Raw genomic sequence first — 12687 nt, forward strand, 5'->3', positions numbered from 1 at the left:
AAAATGAGTCAATTGCTTCCGGAAGATTGGGTTAACTGCCTGTTGGATAGAAGAACAGTTTTTGCAGAGCTTAGAAGCAGTTGCCTTTGGAAGCTTCGTGTTCAGAAGCTTAGTTGGAGAGAGCTCAAGAGTATAGAAAGTGAGGTGCACCCACAAAGAAAGTGAGTATTATTCATTTCTTTGGGTTTTACATTAAGGGAATTTAGAGAGACAGGGGAGTAATGGGATGAAAGTTTGTAACTGAGAAGAGATTTGCATGTTTTGTTGGTTTGTTTAAGGAGACACACGCCTGACATGTTCCAATTGAACAATGAACAGTGAGGTTGTTCTTTCGGCCTTTTTATCACTTGGGGAAATAAAGCAAGTATATCGGAAAGAATTTCAGAGCTTCTGAACTCCAGATTTAAATCGAATGGTTCTTTTAGTACTCTCTGGTCCTAGCAGTGCAAAGATGAGTTCTTTTGTTCTACCGTTTGCCTTTCATATTTTTCTCTTTGATTTTGTTTTCCTCTTCTTTTTCCACCACTAGAAATAATGGCTCAAAGGCAATGTCAGCCTGCTGTGGCCTGGTGTTGTGGCCTGGTGTTTTTCCATGAGCATCTATCTGTAATGCTGAGAGGTTTGCTTCCCCACTGCTTACAAGGCTTCTGAGTGATGGAAGCAGGGATGCTACTGTGTTTATTAAGATGACTGGAAATATTCCATTGATTTTTTTCATTGATCACTCATCAAAACCACATTCCCCTATCTCCAAGCAAGACATTCCCTATGTATTTGGCTTTTTCTGGACATGACATATTAATGGAATTACTATCTTAAAAATATCATGATGCTCCCTTTGAACAAATAGTATATACTTTAAAAAAGAAAGGACAGGAATGTAAAACAGATCCTGTCTGGGGTGTGGGTAACAGTGTATAGTGGTGGTGGTGGAGAAGAAGGACGATGACTATGATTGAAATACTGTATGTATATGCGTGGAAATGGAACAATGAAGGTGGTTGAGATTGGTTGGGGCAGGGCGAGTAGGGTGAAGGGAAGTGATGGAGAGTCTGGTCAAGGCACATTGCATGAATATATAGACATGTCAAAATGAAATCCTCTTCAACAACTAATTGATGTTAATTTTTAAAACGTAAGAAAAAATTGGAGGGGGGATGATTCTTCCCAATGGTAATTACATTTGTATATTTTGTCTTGAATCATTTAAGAATCTACCTGAAGGATGAAGAATAAGGGTGAAAAGATTGTATTGCATTATGGACAAAAAATGATAAAAGGCTGGGAGTATGGTTCAATTGGCAGAGCACCTGTCTAGCAAGTGTAAAGCTTTGAGTTCAGTGGTGATGATTATTTTTGTGACTTGCTTTGTATATTGTTTTAGTGATTCCACCATGGCCGAGTCAGTAAGTGAAGTATCCAGTAGTCAAGAAATTCTGGACATGGGTGATGAAGGTAAGAAATCCAATAAAACTTTGAAACTAGATGTATACTGTGTTTGGCCCCTAGAAAAAAAAGAACCAATTCTCAAGAAAACAAGTTCCTATCAACTTAATTGTAATAACTTTAGATTCATACGCACTGTTAATCTTTCTAAGCTCTTCTCTGTTATCTCTAACCTCTAATAGTCTACACATTTTTTCTGAGGCCCTGTAATCTCTGCAGGTGACTACTGAATTCTACTCACTACTCACTAAGGCAGAGGTATTTCTGCTCAATCAGAAAAAAAACCATCACAAGGGACAATAATCTCACAGATTCAACCAAAGTTTATAACCAATGGAGGAATTTATCATTTGAATAGGAAAGAAAGGATGCAGAAATAAAATGATGCTCCCATTGGCTTCTATTCAATGGGTTCAATTTACCAAACTGTTTGTAAAATTTACTCAGATGAATACTCATGCCTAATTGTGGCATTTATCCAGGAGTGATGGGTGACTGTGAATGGGATAATAGAAAAAGAAATATAAATCACAAATAATATCTGATTTAAGTTTTCTTCATTATTATTCATGTGTATTAATTATATACAATAATGGGCTTCATGAAGACATTTTCATACATGCACAGGATGTCTTTTGACCATATTCACCTCCTCAATACCCTCTCTTAAAACACACAATACAAAAGGAAATGTATATAAGACATAAAATGAGCTATCTACTTAAAGGCAGAACAGTAAAATTGGGTTCTTCTTTTCTTTTGTGTATATGAGTATTTTTTAGTTGTGTGTAGTGCATAAGAGCTTGCCTAGAAAGCTAAAGGAACCTCCCTCCTCATGACTTCTTGGGTGCTTGCCATCACTGAATATGCGGGTATGAGATGCTGAGATTGCTAGTGGACCCCTGAAGGCAAAGCTTGGGTCCTCATCTCTGCATTACCATTGCTTAGTATTGTGCTCAGAGACACCCACTTAAATGTTTAAGAAATGAATGACTGAAGAAGTTAAAGGTGAGACTTCCTTGTCAAGGCAGGTGCAACTGCCAAATGAAATGACCTATCTTTTCCAATAGGAGTTAGACACATGCCAACAAAAGAAGGTGAAAGTCCAGTGCATGGTGATGAGTGGTGGTGAGGAAATGCCCTTTTTCTGTTCTCAGGGGTTGTTTGTGCTTGGGATGTTTTTAGACTTATGCAGTGTGGTTGAGAGGCTAAAGGGAAAGAAAGATTAAAAGAATGTTTTATATCCAAGCAGCAGCGTGTACAAACAAGGTCATCATTGTGTTGAGCTTTTTTTTTTTTTTAAGTTGGGGTATCTGTAATGTAATCCGGACTAGCCTCAAATTCACGATTCTCTGGTTTCTACTTCCCAGGGCCTGGATTATGGGTGTGTACTACTACACTCAACTGGGGTTTTATTATTGCTTTTTGCCAGTCTTGGAGCTTGAACTCTGGGTGTGGGCACTGTCCATAGGTTCCTTTTGCTCAAGGCTAGCAATCTACCACTTGAACTGCAGCGCCACTTCTGGCTGGCTTTTTCTGTGATTAATTGGAGATAAGAGTCTCAAGGACTTTCCTGTCCAGGTTAGTTTTGAACTTTGATCCTCAGATCTCAGTAGCTAGGATTATAGGTATGAGCCACCAGCGCCTGGCTACACTCAGTTTTATGTTATACATTTGAAAATCTAAGTTCAACCCAGAGGAGATGATCTTCCTGTGTGCATGATGGATACATGAAGATATAAGCCAGAAGCCGCAATTTCTTCATAGGCTTTAGCCACGGTTTTTTTCTGGAATGGGAGTTGGGGGGCAAGGAACAATGCCTTCAATTGGCTCTTTTGCGACATGCCACACACCTGACAGGCCCTCATTGGATGGTGATATTGAAAGCTACTTTGCTGTTTGGAAATGTGTAGTTCTTGGGCTTACACAGGGAAATGAATGTCTTTGTGCTAGAAGTCTAAATAGCTGACAGCTCCTGGCTCTGTTCTCTGGCTACAATTGTGATCTCTTATGGTGACATGGGCAATCTATATACACATTGCTAGGTATAAACATGGTTTTTTTTTTAACCCTTCCTTAATTGTTAATGCCTATGTATCCTTTGTGCTTTTAATCGCTTTTAATGTCAGCCTGTGCAGGGCTTTGCTGCCAATAAATTAAAAAAAAAAACTCCAGAACAAAAGGAAGCCTACAAAGCAAATTTATGGCAAACATCATGGTTTCTATTAGGATTAGGAAAACAACATAGCATGAGGATGGTGTATCACTCCCAGGCCTGAGATCCAGTCTATCTCCATACATAGGGACGTGTTACAATTGAGGGTAGGGAAATGTCCTAATCAAAAACAGGCTGAAGAGTTTGGGGATGTCACTCAGTGGTTGACTACTTCTACAGTATGTGTAATGCCCCCTGGGTTCCATTTCCAGCAGAGCAATAAAAGAGTTAGCTGAAGACTGGGGCTCTTGCAGCTAACATTGGAAGTCTGGCAATGGGTTGCTCTCTAAGGTTACATGTAGCTTAAAAAGCTGTTTTTCTGATTAATGCACATCCAACCCACCACATTTGTCAGTTACCTTCCCTTAGGGTCCTCCTCATTACCTGCTCACAGAGCTGTATGGCTACCATATTCAGAGCCATCTCACAGGGTAGAATGTTTCCATTCTTTTCCTCTAGTGTCCCTGATTGAAAGAAATGTAAATTGCTGCTTAAGAAATTTTGAATCCTAAACAAAAAGAAATTTTGAATCCTTATAAGAAACTAAGTTGATGTTTCTGCCCAGTAAGTGATAAGAATTTGAAAGATAATTGGAATCTAAGCATATGTAAATTGTAGCACCTGTTCCGGTTCTAAAATAGCTAGCCATTTTGTTCATTTAGAACCATAAATTATGTGAGTATAGAATTTTTGTCTGCTCATGCAATGATTATGTTTGGTAAGTTTGCCTTCATAGCTTGAAGAATTTATTGGAAATGTTTGTCTTGGGCTAGTCAGTGTTATAGATTGTGTTACAAATGTAATTACCACTTGCGGATTCTCCTGTCCTTGTCTTGGCTAGTGCTAAGAAGCAGGCTTGCAGCCCCAACATATCTCCCTCCCCTTGCCTTCTTCCCTTCCATTCTGAGATTTCTTAAAATGTATTTTTTATTGTTATCATAAAGGTAATGCACAAAGGAAATTATAGTTACATGACAGGTAATAAGTACATTTTTTCTTTTTGGATAATGTCACCCCTTCCTTCACTCTCTCCCAGCGTTTCCCTCCTGTCCCCACCCACAAGTTGTATAGTTCATTTTCAACGTATTGTCTAGTGAGTACCTGCATTTGTTCACCCTATTTTGGGATTTTGAAGCAAGAATAAATGAAAGTCACTATGTTTCTAAAGATGGTGGATGTTTGTAACATTCTTTATGCTACGTTCTGAGCATGTAGCTGTTCCCCCTTCAGAGATGACAGGACACTCACCCTTCAAGAATCCATAAATCTCATTCAAAAACGGCAGTACAGCCAGGTCTCTGGTGGCCCAGGCCTGTAACCCTAACTACTCATAGGAGGCTGAGATCTGAGCTTGAGCAGGAAAGTCCATGAGACTCTTATCTGCAACTAACCACCAGAAAACTGGAAGCGGCACTGTGGTTCAAAGTGGTAGAGCACTAGCTTTGAGTGAAAAATCTCAGGAACAGTGCCCAGGCCTGAGCTCAAACACTACAACCAACCAACAAAAACAACAACAACAACAACAACAACTCACAAACAGGCAGTACCTCCAAAGGCTAAAATATACCACATTTTCTCCTATTTGTGAAAAGATCTCTCTCACTGGGCAGGAATGGTTGAATGGTACATTGGAGCTGACTCTAACTGGCCTGGGAGACTTACTATACATCTCTTCCCCCAAATCATATTGTAGCTTCAAATTGTCCATCATGGGAGTATTTATACTACATGAATTGGCAAATAATACAAATCATGCATTATCTCAAGGGTTAATTGCTAAACATTTTCTAGCACCAAACAAATTTTGATTACTCAGAATTTAATACAGAAACCTCACAACTTTATGGGTTGTAAAAATTATTTGGGAGTAGAGAGATAAAGAGAGAGGGTCAAAAAACAAAATAGGGATTCTTTTAGAGTCATTCTACTCTGCTGTAAACTTCCAAGAACCTTCATATGGAATCCTGACAGTCACTCTGTGGAAACTGAACATTATTTAAAATACTTTAATGTATTATTAAACAAATTAGTGTGATCTTTTTCTGGAAAAAAAAGAAGTGAACATGGGGAAAGATGAATTTACAACCAAGATCCTTTATACAGGAACATCCTAGTAGATAAGTAATTGCCTAAGTGATCAAAAACACAAATTACTTAAGCAGCAATTGGCAATCCAACAGCCTTGTGATCTAATCATGTAGACTTCAGAGTTCATTCTAGATATGGCACTGTTTCTAATTAACATAAATAGAATTATATCTGTATCTAATTCTTTTCTTATTGATACCCAGAACTTAGGAAGTACTTGTCCTTAAATACTTGGAGTGGTTGAGGGAGTGAATGAACAAATGAAAGAATGAAGGAATGAAATAAAGAACATTAAGATGGAAAATGTGGTCCTATTAGACAAATTTTTTAGTGTCTGGAGAAAAGACAGACAAGGTTAGATTAATGGGAAACTAGTTAATAACAGGTTTTGAAATTTAGAGACCTTCTTTACTAGGTAAGCCTAGGACAAATCAGCACCCAGAGATCATGACAGTCAGAGCTAAGTAGAACTGTATGTAGTATTTCCCAATGTGTGTTGCCAAATACTTTTCTCATGTGCATTGAGAAGATGCTCTTGTTACCCAATTTATGGAGTTCTACCATACATATAAGCATACAAAAGCCTCCCAAACATCTTGTTGGAAAGCAGACTATTGTCTAATCCACATCTCCTACATTGATCCCCTTTTCATGTAAGAGAATGTAGGAGCATCCCTCAGAAAACACTTTGAGAGATAATGATCGAGTGCAGTCTCTTCATTTTCCCACAGAGTGGTAGAGAAGTTGAGTGCTTCTCCCATAGTAAGGTCATGGAGCTAAGCCATATCACATTCAATTCCAAGATTCCAGAGTGTTTAGACACTGAACCAGCACACACCTGCCATAATAGCTGCCATATTGGCTGGGTCTTTCACTGCCAGTACAGCCTTTGTCATACCAAGGTGGTCTTCCAGAGAGCAGACTATTGTAATGCCACTTCTGTGTTGGTCACTCATTGCATGTGAAAACAATAATAACTAACAACTGAAAAGGAGAAGATATATAGATATAGATATATTCCTTTTCTACTGAGTTCTAATGAAGCCATATAGTGTGTTTAGTTGGAAACTAAAGAAAGCCAAAGCAATCTTTAAGAGCATTTAACGATCTGTAAGGCACCTGAGACCACGGTTCTCATTCGTGTCATGAAGGCCCTCTTTCCCCTACCCCTGAGCCCCATGTACCTCCCCTTCCTCCATAACCCTCTGTCTCACTTTCACTTCTTAACTTTCAGGAAAGAAAAAATCCAAATTTCGAGTCTTCAAGAATTTTTTTGGTAAGAAGAAGAAAAAAAGTTCTGATGACACTCAAGGAGGGAAAGCACTAAAGCCAAGCTTATCCAGTAGCAACATTATGACTTCACTGAAGCCAATTCAGGAAGGTCAACAAATTGAACTTAGGTAAGCTCATATGGAGTGCAGAGGGTGGGCCCAGGGCAAGGACATATAACTAGATTTAGGTCCACCCTTGGCAGCCAAATGACCAATGGGCCTTTGGTGTCAGGAACTTCCATCCTTTCTACCTCAATGCATATGGCTCGAAGCCATTACCAAGACAGTTATGTTCAGAGATCTTCATGTACTAGGTATGTGTTTATTTTCTTGGCTGTGTGGCTCAGTGGGATGGAACACAGCAAATACACACCTCCTTCCCCCAAAGCACCAGGGTAGAGGGTGGGGATGGATCAAGGAAGCCATCCTGTCATAACTGGAGACATGGCATCTACTGCTAATGAAAAGCTAGCAGGTCTGTTTCATGCAGTGGGGATGACCTACATCATTCTGAAGACTGGGTGTTGTTTGCCAACCAGGCCCTAGATTACAGATATGCTAGATCTCATAATGAGTGAATAAAGTCTCAGACATTAAAGCCATCTATCTGGGTTTGGGATCGGTGGATGTATAAACATATGCCACATTGTTAGGAGAAATTTAATCACAGATTGATGATGTACATATTCTCCAATCATTATAGCTGACTTTGGAGAAGCTTTCTGACGTTCAAAAGCTTTTTTATTCTTGTTATAACCATATGCTCTGCCCTATGGAAAAATAGGTGATTATAGTTCATAAATAAATGGTTTTTAAAACATCAAGAAAAAATAAACTCATTATATTGCTGTAAAAATACACAAAGAAGCAAAACATTCCAGTCCCTCTCCTTCCATGCTACATGGAGACAAATGCTAGAAGTGGTCACAGAGAGGGTGTTTTGCAGCCACCACTGCCACCCTTATTCATATTTTTGTGATTCATATTATTATTATATTATATTTATATTATTCATATATATTCATATTATTCATATTTTTTGATTTGTCAGGTATCAAGGATCTGCCCAGCTATAGATGACTTTCATTCACTATTTTCCCCTTTTCACACAAAGATTCTATGGTGTATCTTCCCTATTTACAAAGTCATCTTATGTACCACCCATCACTCTACTCCTTCAGTTTGCTATACCTACTTACATATATCTTCTGCTTAGGAATAGAATTAGGTTTATCACTATTGTGTGATGAGTCAAATTAGAGGAAACAGAACCAAAGGAAAGGCTAAAAGCACAAAAAACTCCATTTGGAACACAGGAATTATGCATATGTAATTATATATACATAATTATAATTATGTATAAATAATTATATACATATATAGAGAGAGTATGCTAGTCCTGGGGCTTGAACTCAGGGGTCCTGGGAACTGTTTCTGAGCTCTTTTGCTCAAGGCTAGTGTTCTATCACTTGAGCTACAGTTTCATTTCTGGTTTTTGGGTGGTTAATTGGAAATAAGAGTCTCATAGACTTTCCTACCCAGGATGGCTTCAATCCATAATCCTCAGATCTCAGCCTGCTGAGTAGCTAGGTTTACAGTTGTGAGTCACAAATAACTGGCTAATAACATATTTTTAGTTCAAAAAATTTGAATCAGGGAATGTGGTTTAGTGACAGAGTGCTCACCTAGCATGCATGAAGCCCTGGGTTCGAGTTCTTGGTACCACATAAACAAAAAAAGCCGGAAGTCTCAAGTGATAGAGTGCTAACCTTGAGCAAAAGAAGCTCAGAGACAGTGCCTAAGCCCTGAGTTCAAGTTCTAGGACTGGCAGAAAAATTGAACCAAAGACATCATCAGAAGAGAAAACTTCAAGTGAAATTCAATTTTAAAATTCCCCAAATTACTAAATACAAGAGTTCAAATAAAATGCATGTAAACAAACAAGTGAAATAAAGATATTGAAAAGAACATTAAAAAAAAGAGATAGAAATCTAGAAAACAAATCAAATTCAAATTTAGGATATTAAAAAAATAAAATGGATAGCCTCTTCAGAATAATGGGCAACACAGAAGACAGAATTTCAAGACCTGAAGATAGATTAGATGTATTAGAAAAACTTTAGACATAGTAGAAAAACTAGAAGAAAATACAAAGAAATATGAAAAAAAATGAGGTCTTCACTAAATGACCTAATTTGAGCATCATGGAGGGTTCAGAAGGGGAAGAGATGTTAACTAATAGCATGGGAAACATATTTGATAAAGGAATAGCAAAAAGCCTCTCAAATCCTGAAAAAGAGAAGCCAATTTGGGTAAAGGGTATTTAGAACACCTAACAGACCTGATGAGAATATAACTTCTCTACCAAGGAAAAACACTGAAGGCTGTAAGGGGGAAATATCTAATCTACAAAGATCAGTCTGTCAGAATAATATCAGATTTCTCAACAGAAATCTTACAAACAAGGAGGGCTTGGAATGAGGTTTTCCAAGGACTAAAATTCAATAATTGCCAACCTTGAATATTCTACCCAGTAGACCTATCATTTATAAAAGAAGTACAAATAAAAACATTCTATGACAAACAAAACCTACGTGTATCACCACTATTCCAGTACTAGAAAAGATACTCTGACATCCAGCACACAGGAAGACCAACATAAACCTGAAAGAAGTAACATAAACAAATCCTACCACATGTATAGATAAGCATAGACAGAGCAGGAAAGGAAGCAACACTAAAATAAAAAATAGTAGGAACAGCTACACACCTATCAATTTAATACTCAGTATTAATGAACTCAGTTCTCTGATCAAAAGACATAGATTGGTGAGTCGGATCAAAAGGCAAGATCCAACCATCTGTTGCCTACAAGAGAGATACTTATCTGAAATTAAAGATACTTACCTGAAAACAAATCTTCCAGACAATGGAATTCACAAGAAGGTAGAAGTAGCTATCCTTGTATCTGGCAAAGTAGATTTTCAATACAAGTTAGTAAGAAGAGACAAAGAGGCCACTTCATGTAATAAAGATAACTTTCCATAATGAAAACAACAATTCTTTACATATGTTCACCAAATGCATGAGCACTCGACTTTGTTAAACTAACACTCTTGGACTTAAAAAGTTTACATAGCAAGCCGGGCGCCGGTGGCTCACGCCTATAATCCTAGCTACTCAGGAGGCTGAGATCTGAGGATCGCCGTTCAAAGCCAGCCCGGGCAAGAAAGTCCGTGAGACTCTTATCTCCAATAAACCACTAGAAAACCAGAAGTGGCTCTGTGGCTCAAGCGGTAGAGCGCTAGCCTTGAGCTGAAGAGCTCAGGGAGAGCACCGAAGCCCAGAGTTCAAGCCCCACGACCAACCAAAACCAAAAGTAAAAAGTTTACATAGCTCCCAACAATATGGTAGTTGGAGACTCTAACACTCCACTCTCACCAATAGACAGGTCAAGCAGGTGAAGACTCAAAAAGAAATCTCAGATGTGAAAGACAATAGACCAACTGGACCTAACAGGGGTAGACAGAGATAGATAGATAGATAGATAGATAGATAGATAGATAGATAGATAGATAGATAGATAGATAGATAGATAGATAGATACCATATACATATTTATACACATATATTTTCTTCAAGAGCTGTACAATGCACATTTTCTCAGTAGCCCATATAATATTCTCTAAAACAAACCACATACTAAGTCTTAAAGCAAGTTTCAAATTCAAGGAAATTGAAATAAACTCCTGTATCCTGTCAGACATAATGGGAAACAAGTAGAAGTTAAAAAAGTAGAAGTTAACAGTAAAAGAAACCCCTTCAAATACTCAAACTCATGGAAACTGAACAACATAGTTCTAAACCATGAATGGTCATTGGCAAGATAAGAAGGGAACTGCAGCTGGGTAGGGCTGGCTCACGCCTATAATCCTAGCTACACAGGAGGCTGAGATATGAAGACCATGGTTCAAAGCCAGCCTGGGCAGGAAAGTCTATGAGACTCTTAAATCCAATTAACCACCTAAATAACAGAAGTGGAGCTGAAGCTCAAAGTGGTAGAGCTCTAGCTTTGAGCAAAAAAAAGCTCAGGAACAGTGTCCAGGCTCTGAGTTCAAACCCTACAACTGACAAAAACAATCTCAGCAAAAGCAGCACATTATAAAGCATGCATTAAGAAATCAAAATGAAGGAATAGCATTTGTTCCTTCCATCAGACACACCATAACAATCTGGGAAATAGATACTAGTTCTATTGTACAGACCGGGTGAAAATGTTCATCTCCCTCCCTAACTTCTTAGTGACCCCCTCCAGGGTTTCTGCTCTGGCACATTAAGCATGAAACTGAGGTTGAGGGAGATCTTCTTCAGACCCCTAAGTTGTATTTTTTAGGTATTCTCCCTGTGATTAAAATCTCTGTCTCTATCTCTTTCTCTCTGTCTGTCTCTGTCTCTGTCTGTCTCTGTCTCTGTCTCTGTCTGTCTCTGTCTCTGTGTCTGTCTGTCTGTCTGCCTGCCTGCCTGTCTGTCTGTCTGTCTGTCTGTCTCTCTCTCTCTCTCTTTCTTTCTCTCCCCACAGTTTATTTTCAATATACTCAAAAAAGCCAGAAGTGGTACTGTGGCTCAAGTGGTAGAGTGCTAGCCTTGAGAAAAGGAATTTTGGGGACAGCACCCAGGCCCAGAGTTCAAGCTGGCAAACAAAACAAAACAAAAAAATAGAAACACAAAAGGAAAAAAGTATACATGAAAAGTCTTCAATAACCCTTCTATCCCACAGGATGCCACTATTATATACTTTAAATAGGTGAATCGAATGGTAAATAGACCATATCTTATACAAAGAACATGTTTATCATGTTAAAAATTAAAATTATACAAGAGTATGTAAGTTTGTGGAGGGGAAGGGAAAAAACTTTGTTTAAATAGGGATACAGGTGGACCCATTGCAACAATGAGATGTACAAGACGTTATGTAGAAAAACGAACTTTACAACTTTGGCGCTGGGTGGGGGTGGGGGTGGGGAGGAGATAGGAAGGGATGGGAAGGGGAAACAAAGGAGGAGGCTACAATGCTTGATAAGAAATGTACTCATTACCTTGCTCATGTAATTGTAACCCCTCTGTACGGTATTTTCACAACAAAAAATCTTAAAATAAAAAAGAGTATATAAAGCATACAATTAAAATATCCCTCCTGTCTATGGTGCCATTTCTCAGAGCAAACCACCACTAACAATTTTGTGGATATTTTTCTAGACTTCCTGTCTTTGACCATAAGCTATATCTGCATGTACCGCTTATGTATATAGTAAATGGGCCCATACTTTATTTTTTCACTTTACATTTCATGGACAGCTTTCTGTGTCAGTACATAGGCATTTTCATATTCCCCCTGAATTGCCTATGGTGAGCAGCATTTTGAATAGACATTCAATTTTTATATCCATTGGGATAATTTTTACAATAGCGTTCCTATTTGTCCAGGTCTAGGAGCAGCATGGGGAACAAAGCCTTATCTCACGATAGCATCTTCATGTTGGATCCTGCATCTGAAAGACCAACAAAGCAATGCTCCCCAGTGGAAGTCCAGAGAGGCAGACCTCTGGAGGTAATAGTGACCTGAGCATTAGTGTCTGATTGAACTACTACTCTTCTTCCATTTCCTCA

General features: G+C 38.5%; 1 protein-coding gene across 1 annotated transcript in view; it reads left to right on the plus strand.

The window, feature by feature from the left end:
* The first annotated feature begins 1394 nt into the window (after window positions 1-1394).
* The window catches only part of Kiaa1210 (KIAA1210 ortholog), a 39244-nt gene continuing 27951 nt past the window's right edge, over window positions 1395-12687 (plus strand). The window contains exons 1-3 of the mRNA XM_042702508.1: window positions 1395-1455; window positions 6984-7149; window positions 12505-12628. Coding sequence (XP_042558442.1) covers window positions 1395-1455; window positions 6984-7149; window positions 12505-12628 — 351 coding nt within the window. The remainder of the gene's footprint in view (window positions 1456-6983; window positions 7150-12504; window positions 12629-12687) is intronic.

Source organism: Dipodomys spectabilis, unplaced genomic scaffold, assembly GCF_019054845.1.
Source record: "Dipodomys spectabilis isolate Male_0828 unplaced genomic scaffold, ASM1905484v1 ptg000325l, whole genome shotgun sequence".
In the NCBI taxonomy this organism is placed as follows: domain Eukaryota; kingdom Metazoa; phylum Chordata; class Mammalia; order Rodentia; family Heteromyidae; genus Dipodomys; species Dipodomys spectabilis.